The sequence below is a fragment of the Aplidium turbinatum genome, chromosome 17, assembly GCF_918807975.1.
Source record: "Aplidium turbinatum chromosome 17, kaAplTurb1.1, whole genome shotgun sequence".
Taxonomy (NCBI): domain Eukaryota; kingdom Metazoa; phylum Chordata; class Ascidiacea; order Aplousobranchia; family Polyclinidae; genus Aplidium; species Aplidium turbinatum.
Window position 1 is genome coordinate 16,258,104 of NC_137488.1, and position 25,409 is coordinate 16,283,512.

Here is a 25,409-nt window from a genome sequence, read left to right on the forward strand (position 1 = left end):
GTTGATTTAAAATCATGAGTTTAGGTGGAGATGGTAACCTAAAATTGCGAGGAAAGAAAAGCATTCCAGCAGACTTTGTAGCATTAAACACCATTTTATGCTTGACAGCAAAATTTTCACATACCGGTACATTTATAATGTCTTTCAGACCATCTAGGCTAGGGGAAAAACAACACAAGGTCATCCGCTAAAAGTATATGATTTAAAAATTTATGACCAACTGTGCATCCAGTATTGACTTTATTCAACCGAATTGATAAATCGTCAACATATATTGAAAACAGATGTGGACTGAGAACACCACCTTGCCTCACCCCGTTTGAAACATGGAACGATTCAGATAATAAGCTTCCCCATTTTACTTGCATCGATTGGTCTGAATACCAAGAGCGAAGTAAGCGAATAAAACACGATGGCACATTTCGATCACTTAATTTATTAAACAGCTTATTATGGTCAATTCTATCAAAGGCCTTCGATGCATTTTTTTTCTTATTCTTTTTTACACTTTTTGCAGAAGGCCACTCCGCGAATTTTCTTGTTATCACCTGTTAACAGTATGTTAGTAGTATGTTACCACCTGGTAACGCTGTGCTACTAACAGAACCAAATTACTTTCAGCATGTGCCATGTGGTCGCAAGTATTGCTACGGCATGTAGTTAAACCATTTACGTGTATTTTTTGTACCTAAACGCGTTGATCAAGATGAAGCTTTAAGTTTCAACCTGATAAAAAATTAATTTTGATGTTTGTTACGCTTCATTAATGTTCATCATCAGAGTGAATAGTAGTAGTAGTTTTGGGGTTACTTAACTAATATTTTTTAAGTGGGCTTCTTTTACTACCAAAGGTTTCCAAAAAACAACTTTGTGATCTTCGAGACGAGATATTTTAGGCCTTGTGTGAGAATGTTATAACACGTTACAACGTCCTGAAATCTGAGTGAGGCTGCTACTTTACAACAGCCATTTTGCTTTGGTCGGTAAAAGCCTCTGCAAGGATACGAAGTCACCAGGATTAAGCTTCCAAAGAAGGTGTTCTCAATCCACCAGTAAAAATTCAATCAATGCAATCTAATTGACTCGGTATTGCAAATGCATCTAAATAACAGGAAAAAATAATGTTCAATAAAAATTGTTATCAGTCATTGGTATGGCCCAATGCCACCTACGCTATGATGGTTACGCTGCTGGTACCTTCACTCATTTTTTAAAGATTGCTTCTTCGATACAACAACAAAGTTAGGCTATTTAATTCTTACGTATGCAAAAGTTATGAGTTAAGACATGGTGGGTAGTTTTTCTCCCATTGTCAATGACTGAGTTAAGTTGCACGTCACTATCCAGTTTGTGACGTCTCGTATGCGTTTGTCTCCCCAAATCACGTGACGTGCAACCTCTCCATAAGTGGAGTTAAGAACGGCAAGTTGTTTGAGAGGTCTTTCCGAGGTACCGTCTTCCTTCTTCATTACTCTAAGTAAATGTAAAAAAATACTTTTGTCTCGACACACATTGAAACAATTCTATTTAAAAGTAGCCCTGGCCTAGACCTTAGACCTCCTACCAACGCTTGGCTTATCTGCTTATGGCAACAAGAAATTTCAATGTGTTCGTTTTTATTTTGTTTTCAACCCTTACATCTGGTCACAACGGTAAACTATAATCTCTTCGTGGGAAAATTGTAACATAAGATTCCCGGATCCGTTCGTCTGTATGCAATGACCGAAAGAAACACTCTTCTGAAAACGTCTATTCAAGAATTGTATTTCTGTAAAAATAGCCTCAAGGCTGTCGAAATTGGGACGCAACACCGGTACGCCACTAAAACTTGTCACTACAATACAAATTACTGAGATAAAGACGGAAATTTCGTCTAGTTGGTAAAGCACAAGCAAAACCGTTTTAATATGCGACCAACTTTTCAAGCAACAATTTTAAGAATGAGAGAATAGATTGCAATATTCCAAACGCACGTAACCATCTTCTGTGACGTAATAATGATAAGCATTATGAAGCTATTCAAGCACCTGTTAAATGTGGCTGTTCCCGACAATTTTCACCAAATCAAACGTCATATAAAAACCGTTCAAGTCTACTGAATATTACGTCATGGAAATTCCTAAAGCATGTGCCAAAATTGCACCATCGTTCATAAGACCTGTTTGGACCTGTTTGGGCCTGTTTAAACAGGAAATATTACATCAGCTTAAACACCTGTTGGAATGACTTCATAATTGTCTTTCATTTATTGCGTCACAGTTACTTTCTACGTGAATTTGAGATATTGATATCTATTCTGGTCATTCGTAAAATGATTGTTTGAAAGTTGGCCGCACATTTAACTGTTGGCTTAGTGCTTGCTAGCTGGACAAAAGTTCCGTCTTTTATCCAAGTAATCTGTTGTGTAGTGACAGTTTAAGTGGTGTAGGCGTTGCACCCCCTCGTTTTCGGTAGCCTCGGGCTAATTTTACAGGAATACACTGTTTGAAAAGAAGTTCAAGTGTGTGTTTCTTCGGTCATTACATGCAGACGAACGGATTTGGGAATCTTACGTTACAATTTTCCCACGAAGAGATTATGGTTTACCGCTGTGACCATAAAAAATAAAAGACGATTCTCTGTCTAGTGTTTGGCACAGAAGCACTTAGAAGCAAAGAAATAATAAAAGAAGATCTTATTGGTTGGTAGTCTAAAGAAGCAAAGAAAATTAAAGACATTTCTTCTCGGTAGGCAACTGAAGAACTTTAAGCTAAAAAGTAAAGACATTTCTTCTCAGTTTGGTACAGAAGAAAAATAACTTTGACATTCATTGGCAAGAAAGAAGATTAAAGGCAATCCATCTGTGCTTGAAGATTCAAGTGGAAGAATCCAAGCAAGTTTTGTGGACGTTTGGACTTCACATACTCGTACAGCTACGGTATCGTGCATTTAAATTCTTTTTTGTATTTTTACGGTCTTTGCAGTTAAGTATTTTATAACTACTGTAATTTTGTGTGTTTGTGTAACTTAATTTTTTAATTGTTAAATTTAGCCCTAACATTTAATATGTCTACACTCGGTGGTGACAGGGACTCGACCGCCGTCGACTCGACTGAGTTTAAGCCTGATGATGTTCTTTGCGGTCGGGCAGGCCATTCTGGGGAGGGACCCATTAACGATGAGGCTAAGTCAGTTCGAGAGGCCCGGCATCTTAGACGGGATATTTTGACTCAAATTGGGAAACTTTCTGTGGCCCTAGGTTCTTTGAGTGATAAGCAGGAACTGTTAATTTTTAGATCTAACTTATCTACTTTAGAAGAGGAATTAAGGCATTTCCATGCTCTTTTGAGTAAAATTGTTAACTCTGCAATCTTGGCAGAACTTCGTGATAGGGTAGATCCCGAATTTAACTCGTTAAAAAATAACTTCGAACAAAAAGAAAGTGATTTCTCAGATAGGTTAGATGCTGACATACATCCTGAGGATAGCGCCTCAAATGTAAGCACTAGGATGTCTGAGAGCTCGTCACGGATAGTTGCACAAATTAACCTACAGTTAAGACGAGAGGAGCTCCAGATCCAAGCTGAGGCCGAAGCAAGAGCTGCTGAGGCCATCGCAAGAGCTGAAGCCATACGAGCTGAGGCTGCCGCAAGAGCTGAGGCCATACGAGCTGAGGCCATACGAGCTGAGGCTGCCGCGAGAGCTGAGGCCGACGCGAGAGCTGCTGAGGCCGAAGCGAGAGCTGCTGAGGCCGCACTCAAAGACGCTCAGTTGAGGGCCGAACAACGTAAAGAGGTAGTTTTAGCTGAATATCGTTCTGAGTTGGGCTCCCGGCGTAGCTCTAGGAAGGGCTCTTCTAGGCATTCCAGAAGTGAACATCAATCACAATTTAATTTACCTAACCTTTTCCACACGCCTGTTCAATCCGTAAGTGGACCTGTACAATCCACATGTTTTCCAGCTGTTTCAGGAGGTCTCGGGGCCGCGGCTAAGGATCTTCCGAAGGCTGTAGAGCCAAGGTCTGCAAATTACAACCGAACTCCTCCCCCAGAGCGTACAGGTCACGGGGCCGCCATTAGCAGTAATGCTTTGCCCCCTTCACAGTTTTCAGCGCCGCTAGTTTTTGATCGCCCAGCTACACGTAATTTGGGTGGTTGTGAGAGGCGTATCGTGTCTCCTGATTTTAACGTATGTGAGGATCGTGATCGGGCTGTGCATGTGACTGAGCCCACTCAGCCCATTAAGGGATATAGCTTGTCTTCTCCCGCTAAATCGAGTTCTCAACAGCAGGATTGCTTTTTTGAATACCAAAATAGTAGGACGTTCTTCGATAAGGCGGCCTTGATTGGTTACGATGGTAATAATATGCCATTTGTCTTCTTTAAAAATCGTGTTATGGCCTTGATGGCAGCTTCGCCCTTTAAGGGAACTCGTTTGACTTTGTTGCAAGCAGCTTGTGTTAGAACAGCTGCACAAACGATTGCTAATTTGGTTTCTGACACTCCTGGCTTGTCAGAGGAAGACAGGATAGAAATGTCGTTAGCTCGCTTGTCCCAACGTTTTGGGGTTCGTGGAGGTCTTTTCGCAGAACCAGAAATTAGAAAGTATCGCTATGGTAGCAAATTGACTTCTATCTCTTCCAGTGATTTGAAAGAGTTTAAAGATGAATTGTCGCAGTGTTTGCTTTACGCGAAAGCTTATGGTCAGCGTGATAAATTAGAAGGACGTTTTGTTTTGGATTTGGCTAAGCGACTCCCGTTTGACGCTAAGCAGCGTTATCTTGACTTTTTAGGTGATCAGTATGGTAGCACTGAGGAACCTACCTTTCAGAGTTTGTTTGATTTTGTAGTACGGGAGGAAACGCGCAAGTCGACTGATTTTAGCATTATGCTAATGGGCGATTCTGGTGAGTCGCAGCATTTTAAAAAGTTTGGCAAAGGAAAATTGCCTTCATGTCCGGTTAGGCAGACGTCGGTAAAACCCCATGATAATGTGATTTCAGGGAGTTCGCAGTACTCGACTGCTGTTGGCGCACCGCGCGGCGGTGTGGCCAGACATAGTGACATACCGGCGTGTTTTTGTTGTTCGTCACGTGGTCAAGTTGAATATCATTTTTTGTCTAATTGTAAAGAATTTTTGCGCTTGACACCTAAAGATCGGAGAGATGTCATTGTGAAAGCTGGCAAATGCTTGAATTGTTTGCGCCAGCATATGGTTAGAGACTGTAATCATGCAAATAACTGTCGTAAGTGTGGACCTACCAACGATAGGAAACACTATTTTCTTCTGCATGATTTTTATGTGACGTCACGTGATTCTCTGGATTCGGTCGGTAAAGATGAGGCTGGTGCCAGAGTTCCTGTGCGTAATGTTAAGATTGGAAATGTTAAAGCAGCCTTTAACCGCGTTACTGCTGCTCGTGTTTTGAATCCAATGACTGGCAAATCGAAGTTGGTGTATTGTCAGCATGACCCTGGTTCGCAGTTGACCTTTGTTTCGAGTGACTTGGTGTGCGAACTTGGTCTTAAACCGTATGATAAAGCGTCGTTTAAAATAGATACTCTGGCTGGTCAGAAACCTACTTGTGCTGACCTTGTTAAACTCAACATCCAGTCGTTAGAGACTGATGAACTGTTTTGTGATATAACCTCGGTGGTTAACCCAGCTTGGGCTGACGATGTTAAAACTTTACCCCATAAACAAGATTTAAGTGGTTTCCGTCATTTTCATGACGTGAATATGTTTCATTTGAATGATTGTAGTACTGTAGATGTACTGATTGGCAACGACAACGCTTATTTGATGTGTGCAAAAGAAGAGCGTGTTGGTGACAATCGTAGTGAACCGCATGCTTTGCTCACTCCTCTCGGTTGGTTGGCTTGTGGTGGTAAGTCACCCTTAGTTGAAAGCGTTGCTAAAGTGTGCAGAGTGCAGACGTCTTCAGAGTCGGATGTCATCTCTGGCTTTCAGCGTAAAATTGAGTCTCGCGATATGGAAATAGCAGACCTGAATAAAGTCATTCAGGATTTGACTTTGCAAAATGAAACCTGTGAATTGTCTCGCAATGATATTTTGGCTAGAGAACTTGTCGAACCGAATATTGAGTTGAAAGATGGTCGATTTGAGATACCTGTTCCGTTGAAGGAAGATATTGATCTACCTAACAATTTTGTGTTGGCGTCAGATAGAGCTGCTGCTTTAAGAAAGAAAGCTTTAAAACAACCTGAACTTCGTGATTTCCTTACTGACACCATGAAAGATCTTAAATCTAATGGCTATATTGAGCGTGCTGGTGAAGCAGGAAATGTCAAGGGATTTGAATGGTATTTACCATACTTTGTGACGTCACAATTAAAAAAAACGCATTGTTTACGATGGCAAGTCTGAATTTCGAGGAACTTGTGTTAATGATGTAATGTTTTCGGGTCCTGACTTGTTAAACCCTCTTGTAGATGTCTTGGCAAGATTTCGGCTTGGCAGATTTGGTTTCGTGGCCGATATGACCAAGTACTTTTTTCACATTTTGGACTCTTCAATTCGTAAGCCCAATTTCATTGAATTGCTTACGTACTCCAGCAGTGCCGTTCGGATCGTGAACGAACGCCCTTTGGTACCTTTGAGTGACGACCCTAGGGATTTTACTGTCATCACCCCTGCCTCACTTTTGACCCCATACTTAGACCCATACTGTGCTGTTGGGCAACCACATGATCGTGACCAATTAAGAAGGGATTATCGGTTCAATTTGTCACTTTCTCAGCAGTTTTGGAATAAATGGATCGATTTTTACTTGCCAGGTCTTCAGGGCCGGAAAAAATGGCTAAAAATGGCCGAGAATTTGGAGCCTGGTCAACTTGTAGTGGTAGGTTCTCTCCAAGACATTGGTAAACGTGAGAAGTATCAACTTGGGAGGGTGCATGAGGTAGTTCCACAAATTAGGAAAGGGAAGCCTGTGGTTCGTAGAGCCAAAGTTGCCGTCTGCAACTATGATGAGAGTACGGGGAAAGTGAAAGTAGACTACGTGTTGAGGGATATTTCGTGCCTCGCCCCCGTAAAGAACACCTAAGTGTTAGGGTTTGAGCCTGGTTTTGTCTGCGGTGGCCGACCCTTGTCTGAGCCCGGAACAGTCGGTTATTAGCGCAACCATTGTATATAGCGTCATTTAGCGTGTACCTATGGTACCAATTTCATGTATCGTCGTGTTTATTCTTATTGCTGTTCATTCTTTGCATGCCCTTTGTATTTGCGTATTAACTTAAACGTGAGTGATTCAAACAATTTGTGTATCATGTGTTTTTATTCATTGGCTCACAATTGTCGTCATTTCTTTTTAGTTATGCCATGTCAGACTGTCATAACTAGGGGCCGCTATGTTCCCGACAATTTTCACCAAATCAAACGTCATATAAAAACCGTTCAAGTCTACTGAATATTACGTCATGGAAATTCCTAAAGCATGTGCCAAAATTGCACCATCGTTCATAAGACCTGTTTGGACCTGTTTGGGCCTGTTTAAACAGGAAATATTACATCAGCTTAAACACCTGTTGGAATGACTTCATAATTGTCTTTCATTTATTGCGTCACAGTTACTTTCTACGTGAATTTGAGATATTGATATCTATTCTGGTCATTCGTAAAATGATTGTTTGAAAGTTGGCCGCACATTTAACTGTTGGCTTAGTGCTTGCTAGCTGGACAAAAGTTCCGTCTTTTATCCAAGTAATCTGTTGTGTAGTGACAGTTTAAGTGGTGTACGCGTTGCACCCCCTCGTTTTTGGTAGCCGTGGGCTAATTTTTACAGAAATACACTGTTTGAAAAGAAGTTCAAGTGTGTGTTTCTTCGGTCATTATATGCAGACGAAAGGATCCGGGAACTTTAAGTTACAATTTTCCCACGAAGAAATTATGGTTTACCGCTGTGACCAGTGGCTTACACCATATCTCGTAATTCAAGATTTAACGATGATGTAATGCTTCACAGGTGTGACAAAGGTGATGCAATCTTTGCTTATTTCTAGCAATAGTCCATATGACGTAAGACGTCAGGTTCAGTAGACAACGGTTTTATGTGACGTTTGATTTGTACAGAGATTGTCCGGAACAACATCTCCTTTTCAACCAATTATAATGTGTAGAATACAGTTCTTCAGTTTTACCTTCATGTTGAAAATAAATTAGACAACGCCTCCCATAACAAACTAAAAAAGGCACAACTAAAACTGTGTTGCAGATATCTTTTACCTTGAATACAAATGCATTATGTAGATCTGCTTCCAGTTGATGATATTTTTATAAATAAGTTCAACTTCCGTCCAACTTGGTCGACATATAGTTCCCTTTGCTACTCGAATCTTGTCTGGAAAGTACTGGGCGATGCCCCAAGGAACCAAAACTGAATTGAACCCCCATCTGAAATTAGGTCATTTAACACAAGTTTAATAATAATTTGTTTCAAACCTGGGTTTTGCACTCTAGACCAGGGGTCACCAAACTACGGCCCGCGGGCCAGAACCGGCCCGCGAACTGATTTCATCCGGCCCGCCAAGTGCTGCGGAAATTACAGCTGCACTACAATTCTGTACATGTGCTTCCCTTGGCATTAGCAACCGTCTTTGGCTTTGCCTTTTTGTGTAATAGAGACTTCTTTGTTAAAATTGTTCGTTCTTATAGTTCTTTGTTATATGTTGAATTTGTACATTTTTCCATCAGGCAGCCTACATGTTGGTGTTCTGTTTTTATCATTAGGCCACCACAAATGGGGACAGCCTAGGCCAAATTTGGAAAGATGTAATGTTTTTTCAAGAGCACGATGCCCTGTAGTGTATCACAGCAGGGGATAACTTTTCCAGCAACCTTTCGATTTTCATCACAACTTTGCTATTCCACCGCTGACTTTGTTATTTATTGTGCTCAATTCAAGTCAATGGAGATTCTAAATAGTTGTATATCTTTTCGCAATTTGCATCCGGCCCACAGCTGTTAATCTCGCAGCAATCCGGCCCTCAGAGATAAAAGTTTGGTGACCCCTGCTCTAGACCAATAGCCACAAATTTCTGTATTCCAAGATGAAACTTCGTCACTAAACTTTTCAGCAAAATCTTTCTTTGAATGATCCAAATTAGGGATGAATACAAATAGATGCGTCTTGCGATAAAATTAATCAGAAAAGTAGAGAGTATCACAGTAAATTCAACTTTAAACTATTTTATAGTTCTGCATCTCTTCGTTTTTTTGCACAGTTAACTGTCAATGATAGTCAGTCCCTATAGAATAGATAGTCATTTCACTCAGTAAGTAGATAGACTAGAATTAATTATTTTATGAAAGTGGTTATAGATTCATTTTTACTTACTGGCCATCCTTGAAGTATTTATATTCATGATACCATCTTCTCAAAAACCACGCATTGCGGTTAGCAAGAATTATTCCATTGGCTGAAAAGTAATATTTTAAATTTAATGCTACGAGTAATTTTAAATTTAGTGCTAAAAGTAATATTTTAAATTTAATGCTACCTCGTATTTATTATCAGATAAATAAATATATTAGTCTTTGTTTGGCACTATACAAGAACCCCATAAAAGCGTAAAAATGTGATAATAGCAATTGTAGTTCTTGCATAACTTTGGTTGTCGCCGTTGGTTTATTCTTTTAGCTTAGCCTATAGGCTACTACCAGAGGCAATTGGAAAAAAACGTGGTGTTAGTCTTTTCTAAATTATCTTTCTCCAGCATTAAAAAGTTAAAGTCAAATAGGGAGCTGCTTTGTTTATTTGATGTCAACAAGACTGGAAATCCCTTTACACAAATAAGTTTAAGACATGGCTGTATCCAATTTATAATCTAGTATAACCTACACTTGGGTTCACGTACACAATACAGGCTACCCTGCTGACGACTACTGCTGTACGTTACACGAAATGTATAATACAACACAATACGATAAAATATCATAAAATGATTTAATCAAAACGTAGACCACAAATAAGTTGCATCAAGTAATCCTCCTAGCCTTGGCTGTCACATTTTCATACATCTTACCTAAGGTTGCCCAATCTGATTCTGGAAGTACCATTTCAAAATCTCGAAAAAAATCGACCGATTTTAAAAAAATGCTATCGGTATCAATATATATTCCTCCAACCTCCATCATTACTTGCAATCTTGCAACATCTGCTTGATGTTCAATTACCTACATGGAAAAGCAAAAATGAACGACTCAATTACATTAAGAATTTAACTTTCTCGATTGAATGCTGTAATTATCACAGACCAATGGTAAATTGTGTAAGACAACGGTTTATTGACAAGATTACGTCAAGAACCATCGAGGTTGCATTAACCCTTTGCTTTTCAACGTTTTTTTGGAAGTTAACTGCTCAAGGGGGGGCCGTTTTTGGATCAAATTCAATCAGCTGTTACGTGTGATCCGCTGGTGCTATTTCAACAGAAGTTGCACTGGTGTGAAAAAAAATTATTTGTCTATAAGTTTGAAAAGTCATTATTCTAAAATTTTATATGTTAAACTTGATATTTCAACTTTTGCAAAGGTACCCAAAAACGACAATTTTGATTTAACTTGCCGCCTTTAATTAACCGTGTTAATCCGATTTCATGCAAAACTCTAAAAGACAAAGAGCTCGATCAACCGCACGAAGTGTGTGTGCGGTGTGCCGACTCATTGCGTCGATAAAGATTTACGACATGCGAGCAAATCTTATTGTAGGCTACTCATTAATTATAAAATAGTCACAGAGTAACATTGTTACATGAATTTGATAAAAACAAAACTGCGTTGTTTTATATTTTTGTCCTGAACTAATGCTTTGCGAAACCCATGGCCAGCTTCTTGTTTTATGGAACCAAACTTCTCATATCACACTGGATACTATGGAGCAAGAGATCGAGAATCCCATTACAGTTGCGACTAAGATTGTACAACGCGTACTGCATCCCAATTATGATCTACAACTGTAATAGCTGGTCTGTTACCAAAGCAAGTCTTGAAAGATTGGATGCCTGTCATCGAAGACATTTACGTGTCATAACTGGTCATACTTGGCCAAACAGTCTTATCTCGAACAAAAATCTCTACAAAATATGCAACAGTGAACCATTGTCTTGCAAGATCTCCACCATGAGATGGAACATGTTTGGACACATTCTGAGACTTCACCAGGACTCACCTCCTCAGAAAGCCCTTGAATTTGCAATAATTGGCAGCAAAAAGTACCAAGGCCGAACCGGACGTCACCGTACCAATTTATTACAACTGCTGAGATCTGACATCAGAAAAGCTGGCCTGGGATCCTTGCTCAGCACACCACATCTCCATCGATTGCAAAACATCGCAAAGGACAAAACAGAATGGAGATCCTATCAACCTTGTTGAAAGACTGATCGAAGCCAGCGGATGCCAAACGATTTGGCTACACTGGCGGCGGAGACAGTTACAATAATAATAAACTTCTCATAAGTAACACCTTGGCCTACTTGAATAGCTGTTTACATGTTCGTTTGTGTATTTTAGGTCTACAATTGAGTTTGTAGTATGAATATTTTAGTAGAGAGAAGACAATTGAACAAGCTGTTGAAATTATCTGAAATTTCTAAGTTCAAATTAGGCGCTTTTGGAATTGTGGATTTGTGTCAAGTCGCATCACAAATATCATGCAGGCTACATCATAAGTCATTTGGCTTACAGGTGTTTATAAACATAACTCATGAATTACATCCACTAAAAATACAGCATTTACATCAACAAAGCTAAGTTCGAAGTTCACTTTTTATTGAAGATTGTGTCAATCAATTTGAAAATGCATTTTAGTCCTCCAGCGTCGAAACAATTCAACAGCGCAGTGAGGAACATGCGTAAACAAAGGAAATTGAAATAAACCCACAGTCAGCAGATCTACATTAATTTAACGTTTACAAATGTTGAATCAATGTAAAAGGACTGAATTGCTGACTTGGTCGTTAATGTTTGGAACACAAAAAATACGCGTAAACGCGACGAAGCGATACAAGAACAAAGCAGCGATTATGTTTCTGGCCAAAAAAAATGGACTTATGACTTGAAAGATAAAAATGATTATAACGAAGCTACAAAATTTGTCATAAAAAATATTGCAGAGATACAATAAACACAATCATTTAGTGCTAGATTGTGAGAAGACTTCCTAGATTCTTTTCAAACATTTGCAGTATTGCAAATTATTTTGTATAACTTCATATTGCCAAAAAATGGCTTCTTGGTTGATAAAACGTGGCTACGATTCTATAAAAAAATTTTAGGCCTACTACATTAAAGTAATGAAATGTTTTTTTTGTGGTTTTTTCTGATGACGTTTTACAACATCCGAAATATAAAAATAATAATGATGAATAATTTCACATAACCATGGTTTGTAAACGCTTCACAAAAATTTTGCGGAGACTTTACTGTTAGACGTAAAACGCTTGTAAAAGAAAACTGTCGGGTTACGTATTTATAATGTTTATTACGCTGTTATTTAGTTATAAACTGCCTTTGTTGTCTACGTTTGTGGTTACCGGCCAGCTTAGAGCAGCATGCAAACTACGCGTTTATGGTATTTGCATCGTGTTATGATTCCCACAAATTTCCCACAAGGTCTTTGTTTTTATCTTGATATTTTTGTGCCTTTTCTGTCCTAAACTTGAAATCACTGTGCAGCACAATCCACACCGGTTTTTAGAAATCCACAATCAACATTGAAAATCTTTTGTGTGGTGCACCATTTCAAGTAGTGTCTTCCTCTGAACTGTTACACAAACCGCTCAGAACCAGGTTGATTATGAATATTATAGCCGTTGAGTGGCCGTTATTGTATGTGTGGATTTATTAGCTGTCTAACTAAATTCATGCCAAAGTCGAGCAAATTCTGCTTTCGGGATCGCTGCCGTTTTTTTCGGTATTTTTTGTTGATAAGTTTAGGTAGCATTTTTCCAAAATAAATGAAGACATCGGTATTGTTCGTCACTTAGATTTAGTTTTCTCAGCATTGTTTTTTCATTCTTTGATCCATTACTGTAGTTTGTCCCACTTTAGGAATAATCAGATCGTTTATAAATGGCGGGTTTTCACAATAGCCGGCCTCTTATACATTGGCACAACGTATTCAGATGTTGAATCAATGATCAAGAAAGCTGATTTGTTGTTTGTCTGATGTGACGCCAAGCATTATGCCTAGTCTACAATACAAAATATTTTGTAGTGAAGACGAGGCATTATCATCTTTATTTTGCGCTCTTTGGAACAATACACAGTGCACCGTCGAACAAAAATGCAACACATAACAAATAAGCGTAGGCGACATAAAGCAGCGAAGGGACATGTAGTCATCGAGTAAGCTGCTACGTGATCGCATAATTTTGAGCATACTGTATCTCACAATTACTGTTTGCAAAAACGCCATTTTTTCAGCTTCTTCCAAAAGCATTTGAAGTGATACATTTCCTCAATGGAAAGTTTTGTCAATGAGAGTATTTCCATAGAACGTTTATTTCGAAACCAGGTTTTTCATGTCACTACTCACACTACCTAAGGGAAGATTTCTTATTGTAACGCTTTTTATTCGTCAATGGATATTTGCTGGTTGAAACAACTGTTTTGAATAGTTTGTGGCCTACATTGATCATAGATTGCTTTTCTTCGTAAAGCTGATAACGCAAAAAACGTTTGCTATTATTGTTTTTAATTAACAACTTTGTGACCACTGGCTTCTTTTTGTAGCGTTAGAAATAACGCGCTTTGTGTTATTGAGGTCAAACCACACAAAGGAAAACAAGAGGATGTTTCTCTCTGCTCGCGCATATGGATTCACGAAGCAATTATGAGCTTATGGCTTGTTATCGCAATGTAATCCATTTCACGCTTTGCTAGAAGTTAGCTAGAAATAGCAAAAATTTACCAAAATCTTGAATTTACAAGAAAACTACACAACTTTTAGCATCAAATTTAGTATCATCAGATCCGCCTGGCAATTTTAGGAAAAGTCAAGAAAAACCAAGCGCATGGCGTTACTGTGCTTCAAGTAATCAACGGAAATATGAGGGGGGGGCCAAATCTGGCCTCCCTTTGAGGAGCAAAGTGTTAAAAAACATAACAGTATGTGAGATAAAACTATAACAACAAGAACTAAATGAAACAAATGTAAATTCTTTACAAAAATACGATGTATTATTGCGTATTAGAGATTGCTGACCTCTTAGGTAGCTACAATTTTGGTAAAGAGGTGACTTTCTTCAACCATAGACAGATAAAACCAAGCAACCACACGGCATTTAACATAACGTAATTTGAATGCCGTGTGGTTGCTTGGTTTTATCCGATAACAGATGAAACCTAGCAACCACACGGCATTTAGCATAATACATGATTAAAGTGAATGCATTATGTTAAATGCCGTGTGGTTGCTTGGTTTTATCTGTCTTAGGTAGATACACAAAACTTTAAGGCCATCGATTACGTAATTAGATAAATATTTACAACTTTGTTGGCAAAAATATTTACACTGATATTGTGGCTGAATATTGTCTGTGGTGGAGTTCGTTTGACCATTTTCAAGCGCACACCCGCAAACTGAGTTGCTATCTTCCAATATTCGCCAACAGGCACCGCATTGTGATGGAACAAAATGACTTTTGGTTGTTGATAGCGCAATGCTCCTATCAACCTAAACACCAAGACTTTGTCATCGAATATTTTATTTTTTGTCACACTATGAAGTGAAATTCGACAACAAACAAACAAACATTATTCAAACTACGTACAAATTAAAACGAAACAAAACTAATTTAAACATTTTCGGCTTCATATTGTGCCCTTCTCAAGAATATCAACAATTGCATGTGTAAATGAAAAAATGGTGACAAAAACACAAGTGTCATTTAAAATCTCTTGAAAGTTACACACGCCATGTAATGGTCGACTCTAAATCTTCTTTCAGCTCCAAACCAAATGAAATGAACGATATTTGGAACTTTATACTTCGAAGTCTTTAACTCTTCTAGAACTTCTGGAATCTGAAAAAGGCAAGTTTGTACAACTGTACATATGCAGACGGCACGCTGTTTAGCCTTATCGTTATCAAATTACATACTGTATTTACATTGAGCATTGGCATACTTTTTATTGGATTTGCAAATACATATCATCATTGTCAGCCATTGTTGTTCCACTGCAAGATGAAGGCCTTCCCCATATCTTTATATTGCGCGGGATAATTTTTTGACTAAAAGTTGAATTTTCATTTTGCATGTTTAGTTGATCTACAGCAACATGGTCCTGTGTTTTGCCATGCTAGACAGGTAGTCACTACCTGGTCTCGCCCCCCTGAAGAAGTCAGCCGTGTCTGATTGACGAAACGTCGGAATAAAAGCAGATTGTCACTTTATACATCTTGTGTTAGTTTAGCTTAATTTGCACCAGTAGAACGCATCATGTTGTTTAATATACTGTATATATATATGGACGCTCTTGCCTTACGCCGATTGAGCACTTTACTGGAGGCACCTTGCTATGCATTGCACAAAGCTCACTGCTTGCAGTTTGAGCACTTTGGCAAGGTTGGCAGTAGTACCATTTTGGTGTTTAGGTACCACAAATGGGAAAATGTCACATAGAGGTATATATCTCCATGGCCATTCCAGTGTACCTACTGCACTGAGAAAACCGGAAGGTCGAAACAGTGTGCACTGTCTGCAGTTATACATATACATCTTTTTTTTTTATAAAAACGAAAAAGTATTGGCAGATAATAAGGATAACAAAGAATTTCGTTTGGTGTTCTGCAAGATTATTGTAAGACATAAAGTGTTTTGTTGATCAAAAAAGGTTGTTAACACTATAATTGTAGAGTGAAGACTGAACAAAGACGGTTATTTTTCTTAAATGTATTAACAAAAGAAAAATGATTGAATCGCAATTTCTGCAACAAAATACACAACGTAAGATTGTTAAACTCAACACTAGAACTAGAACAAAAGAAGCTGTTGTTCGCTAGCCTGCCAGAATGAAATGATACGAATAAAACAGAGTACTGCCTCGCGGAGTACACGTGACAAAAGGAGTGCAAAAGTAATCAAGGAAGCATGCTAACTGCAGGCATTTGTGCATCCCTCCCCAGCTCGTAAGGCCAAACTGTAGACTTACGAGCTCGAACCCTTGATTACCCATTGACCAGAGGATGCGCCAAATCCAATGCCGGCCGTCGGGACCGCGTAGAACGGCGCAAAACAGGCGATTTTTCAATGTGAGGGACTCCACTTGTGGGTTCGGTTGGTTCCACTGAATCGAAAGGTATCGGCTGCTTTGGAGGTTCAGGTGAGTGCTGTGGCTCACAAAGCTTTGGGCTTGAGGCTGGTGTGGGGCAGGAGAGTGCAGGCGGACTGTGATCTGCATCGAGAGGCAACATCGGTGATTCTCCAAGTTCTAGGCTAGGGCCTATCTCGAGATGTGGAGGGAGGGGAGGGCAGTAGTCCGTTTCAGGAGGCTGGGCAAAAGAAGATGATGGGAGGCTCTGTGGGTGAGCAATGATGTTTGGTTGAGGAGGGATGGGATCGGCACATGCTTTAGTATGTGGAATTACTCGCAAGAAACGTCGATTCCGTTTTGTGATTCTGCCCGACCCGTCAACTTTCACTACATATTTGTCATGCGGCAACGTTTCGACAACCATTCCCACTTTGTCCCATTTTCGAGGATAGTTACCGTTTTGGTTTTGGATAAATACGCGGTTTCCACATTGTAAAGTACGTAAAGGACGAGTATGCTGAGACAGCGCCTTATCGGTTCGACCAGCTCGCAGGCGAAGGGCGTCTTCCTTTGCCTTCCATGTATCCCGCCATGTACGACGAATGTGACGATTGGAAAACTTAACTAGGCGGTTTACAAAACTGAATGCGTCGCGCAGAGGGTGACCGAACACGATCTCTGCTGGAGAGATATCACAGTCAGGATCAGGTGTGTTACGCAACTGTAACAATGCACGTAAGAAGGAATCGTTGTTCAGGTCTCCGTTTGGACTCACATTAGTCATGAGCAAGCGTTTGACAGTTTTGACAGCCACCTCAGCTCGACCATTAGATTGAGGGAAGTAAGATGACGATATGCGGTGCTGCACACCCCAATTTTTAAGAAAGAGTTCAGTGACGGCAGCAGTAAATTCGGGACCCCCATCTGTAGATATTTCCTCAGGAACACCAAACGTGGCAAAGTACGAGCGCAAGAGTTGAGTCAAAGCAGCTGCTCCTGCGGCACTCGATCCTGATGGCGTGGCAAATACATCCGACCACCCCGAGAATCTGTCCCCAATGACCAAAAAGTGACGGCCCCCATAGTCAAAATAATCTGCAAAAATTTTCTCAAATGGTGTAGCTGGGGGATCACATGGCGTTGGGGGAGGAGCTGCTTGAGATGGAGCATTACGATTACATGATGTACACGAATCACGAATAGCATGGATATCATTAGTCATACCGGGCCAAAATACTATAGCATGTGCCCGGCGTTCCATGGCAGACACACCTTGATGACCAGCATGCAACGTTGAGAGTACTCTAGGCCTAAGCGATGGTGGTACAACAATACGATCATGATATAGAATAACGTCGTCTTCAACAAAGAACCCGTCACGATAGGGGAGATATGGGCGAATGTCGCCGGTGTTGGGAAAGGTGAATCCCGTTTCAATAGCTACCATTAACTTGCTAAGGTTTGGATCGGCGGCTGTTTCCCGAACGATTTCAGACCATTGCAAGCAAAAGGTATGGGCGACATCTGCCTGTATGGTAGTAACCAGCGCCATTTCTGCTACATTATTTTCTGCACACGACGCTACAGCAATGAGATCGCATGATACTGGATGACGTGAGGCAGCATCGGCTGCGCAGTTGGTTGTGCCGGGTAAGTGTGCGATATCAAAGCGCCACATTAGTGTACGCTGTTTTAAACGAAACAGGCGAGTGTTGGTGATTTCGTCCAACGTACGGTCTCCGAATATTTTTACCAATGGCTTATGATCCGTTACAATAACCAAATTATCACAGCCTTGCGTAAAATACTTTGTCTGTTCTAGGCCCCACGCAACTGCTAGGGCTTCGCCTTCTATGGGGGCATAACGTCGTTCGGCCGATGAGAGGAATCGGGATCCTGCAAGAGTCACTTTCCAACCTGATGAGCAGCAGTCCGGTATAGTGGAAGCACATACGCAATGTTTTTGGAGAAGGAAATATCCGATGCCTTTATTAGACCAGTCAGGGCGCAAACATGTTCGACGGCTGGGGTTAAAGATTTCTACCCCATGGCGAATAGCGTCAACAATTGCCGATTTGGAGGCGGCAAATGCGGAATCCAGCTCCTGAGACCATTCGAACTTATGCTTTGGGCTAAGGAACGGCTTGAACGGTGCCATTAGGTCACGCAGTTGAGCATAGTTTCCGACTTGGTTGATTAATCCGAACCAGCTGCGTATGTCTTTGATATTATTCGGGACTGGAAATTCTTGGATGGCGAGCAAGTATTTAGGGAGGGGCTCGACCATTGCTTCTGAGATACGGAATCCAGCAAAATCTACGGTGCGTTGGGCAAATTGAAACTTGTCAGGGTTAAGGACAATGCCCGCCCGTCCCACTAAAGTGAGGAATTCTATGGTTCGCCACCAATGTTCTTCCAGTTCGCTATCATAGAACACTGTGTCGTCGACACAGCGTTCTTTGCGCACAAAATCAGTTAATATGGTATTGAAACGGCGATTGTAGCCATCCCCAGAGGATAGGAATCCTTGCGGTGCCCTAGTGTAGCGCCATCTTCCAAAGGGAGTGATGAAAGTTGTGAGGTGCCGATCAAAAGGATGCAGTGGAACACTGTGATAGCCGTTCCATGCGTCAGTCACCGATTTCCAAGTGTTTCTGGGGACACGACGGGATAGCTGGAATGGAGCTTCAGAGGCGGTTTCTCTCTGGCAGAATTTGTTTAAGGGGAAAAGGTCGACAGTACGGCGTGGTGAGCCATCATTTTTGCGTGTGATAACCATGCGATGACACCATGTGGTGGGTTCGCCGTGGGGGACTTTTTCAAGGATTCCCAGAGCCTCGTCGCGGAGGAGATCAGCGTGTACTTTTTCTTGCCAATGCAAGGGGATAGACGCTGGTGTATGAACGGCCACTGGTTTCGCGTTGGGGTCAACATGTATTTCTATGGGAGGACCAGCCATACAATGTAGCGCGCGGTGCGGGCAAGTGTTGAAAGTGGATGCGGCGTACCTCTGGAGTAGCCAGTTTGCCATCTTGTCATTGTTTTCAGGTGTGCACGGGAACGGAAGCTTGGTTGGGGGAGCTGGAACTGCACCACGTTGAGGGCAAGTGCACGACTCCAGTTGCTTGCTGGGTAATGTGCAGCCACCGTTAACAAGTCTGACGACGTTGATTTCTGGTTCGATAAGATTGTGCGCCATTTCTTGCTTGATCTGATGTTCCCCTAGAGTTGGGAACTTCGGGGATAGGGCACCTAAATGCAATAGTGTGTCATGAGATAAGTATAACTTGTCAACGTCTTGACTGATGTAAATCATGCTCCGACATTCAACATTGCAGCCGTGCGCTGTACCCCGAATGATGGCACGAAATGCTCCTGTAATGGAAATAGTAGAGCGATTTGCAGCTATTAGGTTTGGTGCGGGTACAAGGGTCTCTTGTCCAAAGCCGGATTGCACAAAGTTCTTCAGTGACCATACATTTATTTGGGCACCAGTATCTGCGATTGCTGTTACTTGTGCTATCACGCTAGTGTAACTGCCATGATGACATGAGTCATCCATAGATATGTCTACCCGAACTGTGGGATGTTCTCGCATGCGGGATGGTGTCCAATGCCCTTTTTGGAATGTGTGGTGAGGACCACGAATTGTTGAGCACATTGGGTCTCGGGTTACGATGTCAGTTTGTGTTGAGGCAAATGTGCCTATTTGAGGTACAGTAGGTGCTGCACAGAGTGCTCCGACTGATGCATCTTTAGGAGGAGCGCCCCATTTGTTTTTATGACGAGATGACCGAAAGCATTCGAGACAAAGGGAATAAGGCGTAGTGTTCCAACCTCTGGGGCCTTCTCTGTAACGATTGAATAATCTATTGCATTTAGGGCAGTGAGTTTGTTTTGACCAATTGGGAGAAGAGGGTGCTGCCTGGATGTGTCCACGGTCTCTTGGAATAGGGCTTTGGCTTTTCTTGCGCTTGAAAGTCGACACTGCCGAAACGTCATGAGATGGTACCGCATTGCGAGCCATTTCTTTATTCTCGACAAGAGCGATGATATCGTTAATGGGAATCGACAATACTTTGTCCATTCCCATCATGTCGCGACGAATCTCATTGTCAGAAATTCCACTGAGTAGTGTGTCTCGGATCATGTGATCTGTATAACTGACTTTCAGGCCGCAAGAACATTTAGTAGTGAATGCATATATATCCGCTTTTCCTCGAGCACGAGCTGCAAAAGCGCGAAATTTTTCATCGCGCATTTGGTGCATAGCCATAAACTCTGTCCGTAACACCCCTGTGGCGACAGGTATAACGGCCAGTTGTCGCATTGCAAGCAAAAGTTCATCTACAGGTTTACTCACTGTTTCAGCGTCAGCTTGGAGAAGGCTGTCCCCTAGGGCTTGGCCGGTACATTGGAATAACTGGGCTGAAGCTGCTTCATCAGAAATTCTGCAACCTTCTTTGAAAACCTTCCATCTTCTGGTGAACACGTTCCATTCTTCCGGAGAAACTCCAATGTCTACAGTAGGTCGAATAAGCTTTGGACCAAGGTTTACGGGCGCTGGAACGTTGCGCGTCGTAGCAGCATGACTGTACGTGTGACTTTGCAGCACCACACAAGCAACCGCTTCGGGCACGTCGGCTGTTTCAAAATTACAGTTGGGAAAGGCGCATGTTATCACCACCATTCCACAAATTTCTTTAGATTAACCTTATCCTATTGCGATTCCATTATGAACAAAGACGGTTATTTTTCTTAAATGTATTAACAAAAGAAAAATGATCGAATCGCAATTTCTGCAACAAAATACACAACGTAAGATTGTTAAACTCAACACTAGAACTAGAACAAAAGAAGCTGTTGTTCGCTAGCCTGCCAGAATGAAATGATACGAATAAAACAGAGTACTGCCTCGCGGAGTACACGTGACAAAAGGAGTGCAAAAGTAATCAAGGAAGCATGCTAACTGCAGGCATTTGTGCAAAGACGATTAAAGATAATAAAACGCTTTTTCTTGAGTTACCTGAAGCGGGTCGTCATCTCCCAAAAGAATCCTCGATCTGGTTTCGTTTTTCAACAGATCGTTTAAAACGTCGACATTAATTTTCTCCTGTGGGTCGCGCAAACGTGATCTGGGGTTCGGTGTAACCCAACCCTGAAACAGAGATGATAATATCGAAATAATCAAAATCATTATCATTCAACTTTTATTGCTAAAGAAAAACTATGGTCTTCGAAACGCTTTTTTGATATAAATTTAATTAGGTGGTTCTGAATTATCTATTCAAAATGACCGAGATTATCACCACTTTATAAGTGAGAAGTCAACAGCAACTCAACACAATCAGACCATCTGTTTGTTTCGACTATTTTTGCATTGACTCTAAGTATAATTTTCTGTAAAATTTTCCTCATTTAACAGGATTTCCCACCTATTCGGACTAACTTTGTTCTTGGCGTAGATTTTTCTGGTTCTCTACTCTTATATTTATTTCAAACGTTTTCTCAAATATTATTTCACAAAATTTGCCCTATTCGTCGCAAGCTTCGCTTTGTATAAAGCCTAATCAGGGTTGGAAGTAACGACTAGTTGTCACTATTCGATAGCGTTATTCCTTCCTTTCTGAATATCGAATGCTTATACCCATTCCTTTTAAAAATAAATATCGAATGCGCGTTATTCACTGCTTTTTTATGCAAGCAACGAAATCATTATTCGTTTTTCACTAATCGATATTTAGGAGAAATGCTGAATCATTTTTGTTGTTCACTTACTTCGTCGTCAAAACGAACTTACGAGATTTAGTTTTCGGATTACTATACGACCTAGTCCCCTTCCAGTTTTCGAACTTTAAAGGATTAAGGAAAATTTTGCGGCAACACAGTACAGAAAAACCATGCCAGTGAGAGTTGTTAACTCGTTAAATACGCAAATACAATAAAATAGAATATTTTTAGTAATTGCTATTCATCGCTTTTTTTAAGTATCGATAGCGGAAAGTCATTGCCTTTTCGGGCACTATCGAATAGTGAAATTTTTGACTAACGACTTCCAACCCTGAGCCTAATTTGATTTTTTTAAATATCAATCCACAAAAGATTTTTTTTGACAAACGTGACTCAAAAAAATAACACTCTATCTGTGAATTCGTAGGATTAAGCTATGCAAAAAATAGACTACTCCTTGCCTTAATTAAATCTATTGAAATGTAATAAATTGTTCTAGACCAAGGGTTCTTAACCAGGAGTAAAGTCAGGAAATAATTTAAATACTTTGAAGATCATAAGGGCACGTTTTCATCAGAGTGGTACCTTATCAAAGCATGGATTTTTACCGATTGAAAAGCCATTGTTACTAGCATCGTATCAAGTTGCATCTCTGTGTGCAAAAAATAAAAAGCTACATACAGAAGCAGAAGAATTAGTGAAACCATGCGCAATGGAAATGGCAAAAACAATACTGGGAACAGAAGCAGAAAAAAACTAAGTTTAGTGCCAGTGTCGAATGACATCATCGGTTCCAGGACTGGTGATATGAACGTTCACGACAGAACAAAGCATTGCACAATACTTTCCGCCTCAATGGATTTCCAAGAAAGCATGCCTGCCAACGACAACCTAAAAGTTTAGTACTTCCATCTACCCAGTATAAGCCTTTTGTTTCTTTACCTTACGTTAAGGGAGTTTCTGAAAAAATTCGGCGTATCTTAAATAAAACTCGGAACAATCTGCTCTCGTTTCAACACGATTATTGACAAAAAGCAGCAACAAAAAGCCATTAATAAATTAACTGATTGTTGGTGTTCTGTAAACATTATTGAACTTACAAGACTGTTTTTAATGCATAGGTATATTCAACACATACCTAACTTATAAATACACTGAGTTTAATTCCTATTATTACAATTTTATTTATTTCCGTCGGCCATTGTAGACAAGGGGTACGAGGAAATTTCATGAAAGCTTAAAGGGTACGAGCGCTAAAAAGGTTAAGAAACACTATTCTAGACTACAGTAGCCTATATATTGTTTATCAAAATCTTGGGCAGATGAAAACCAGATGGCACGCTCACATTTGTTCAATTGCAAAAGACAATTAAAAGCTAAACTCGATAATACCATCAATGCATAGCCATGATGTTACGAGTACGACAGTAGAGAATTTATATTTTTCAAGATATGCTGAACTTAAAACTATCTAAACTTATACTTACTGTGCGAAGAGGTAGTTCTCCGAGACTTTTTGACTTATATACCGGATCTTTGTATGTCAAAGTAAACTTATTAGCAAGATGTTTTTTATATTCGGTGAAAGATAAATATTGTTTTGTATTTTCCAATTGAATAATCATATTTTCATGATTTCCATGGCAGTTATTCATAAGAAAGTCTTCAAGATCTGTTTCTTTCAAAATACTTTGCCTGGTTTCTCGATGTTGCCAAACATCTGAGCCAGAGGAATTTATTTTTGTTTGGAAAAAAGTGAACGGTGTATTAAACATGCGGTTTTCCAAAAAGATGTAGATTATGAAAACTGCGAAGACAAGCAGCTTAGTTAAGCACATAGGCCTCGGTCGTGCAAGTACTTTGTCCATCGTAAAATATCAACCTGCCAAGAAAATTTACTGCACAATGGTCTTACGCTGAAAAGAATGTAGGTAAATGTTTCCTATAAGAATCTTTCTTATATTTCTTGTAATTTCTCTTACGGTAAAAATCCCTCATAACATATAACCACATGGTATTTATCTCCCAAATTTTGCAGATCCTTTTGCAGTTTTCGTGAATACTATCCAGCACAACAGCGTATTTTTAATAATTGATATTTACCGATTACCTATTAAAAATAACTGACACATTTCATAAAAACTCTCGAAAATCAATTCATTGAGTACAGTAGTCAAATCTGATGAGGGATGACAATAATTGTAAAATAAACCGGGAGCCCGCGACGTTCACGCTAGGTGAAAAAGTTATCTATTTCTATTCATACAGCGATATCCGGTTTTCAAATAATTTTTCAATCTTTCTCAATCCGGTTTTATGTCAGTTTTAAACACGCGTGATGTGTGTTTAAAATCTGTCAGTTTTAAACACGCGTGATGTGTGTTTAAAATCTGTCAGTTTTAAACACGCGTGATGTGTGTTTAAAATCTGTCAGTTTTAAACACGCGTGATGTGTGTTTAAAATCTGTCAGTTTTAAACACGATATTTGTTTTTATTAAATCTACTTTATCGAGAAGTGCAGAGGTGCGCCAAGATGAATGGTGTAAGTAAATGGTTACCTAGCTATTGTACCAACAGCCTACTTCCATAAATATATTTCGTTCTGAATCGTCTGAAGCTTAGAAGGCATATTTTTACACATGATAGCTATAGTACTGGTAGCATTGAAGACATCATTTGATTTTAAACAAATTTTAGGCTTTTGCATATCTCAGTACCCACTTTCTCTGGCTCACAGTGATGGTACCGTATTGACAACGAAAAGACCACAGCTCCTACTGCACAAATTGGAACCATACTAGAGGGATACCACCTCACACACACTGTTACCTCAAATCGATACGAAAGTATTTGATGGTGGACATCTTATTTCTTCAGCGTTGTCTTAAACTAATCCTGGTGCTACCTATTTGTCAATTTCCAGAATCATTCCTCTGAATAGAAAGTTTAAGAATGAGTTAGCCAGATTAAGAACCAAAGAACAAGTAGCCAGATTTCTAAGGAAGGAGTGGTCTTATGACCATTACAGCGCAATTTTGCAATACAAACGTCATATCATTTGGTGGGAAATGTCTCTGGTATGAATTTGATCATCAGCAACAATCAGTAGTGGTATTATAGCCGCAACATGTACAGCAGGGCTTCCCAAAGTGGGGGTCGCGACCCCTTGAGGGGTCGCGTAACGAACTTCGGGGGTCGCAAAAAGTATACAAATTTTACACAAAGCACTGCATATTAACACTTCTGTGCAAGATGCTGTGAAAAAGTTATTAACTTTTTTAAGAGTCGTGCACTCAATAGGCTACCCGTATTTTGTAAGTTTATGCAGTGAAATATGGAATAGGAGTTTAAAACCCTCTTTGCTGCATTGTAAAGGTGGATTTCAATACTAAAGCCAATGCTATAAAAAGTTATTAGTGTT

At 40.1% G+C, this 25,409-nt stretch overlaps 1 protein-coding gene across 1 annotated transcript; it reads right to left on the reverse strand.

The window, feature by feature from the left end:
* Nucleotides 1-1,229: 1,229 nt before the first annotated feature.
* On the reverse strand, nt 1,230-23,885 carry LOC145786958 (uncharacterized). Its single transcript, XM_082598707.1, has 8 exons — nt 23,475-23,885; nt 21,284-21,415; nt 14,917-15,026; nt 14,515-14,677; nt 10,023-10,173; nt 9,335-9,416; nt 8,224-8,391; nt 1,230-1,473 (listed from the first exon to the last, which is right to left on the reverse strand). The coding sequence occupies exons 1-8, from the start codon at nt 23,853-23,855 to the stop codon at nt 1,281-1,283; spliced, it is 1,380 nt and encodes a 459-aa protein (XP_082454833.1). The 5' UTR covers nt 23,856-23,885; the 3' UTR covers nt 1,230-1,280.
* Between the last annotated feature and the right edge of the window lie 1,524 nt (nt 23,886-25,409).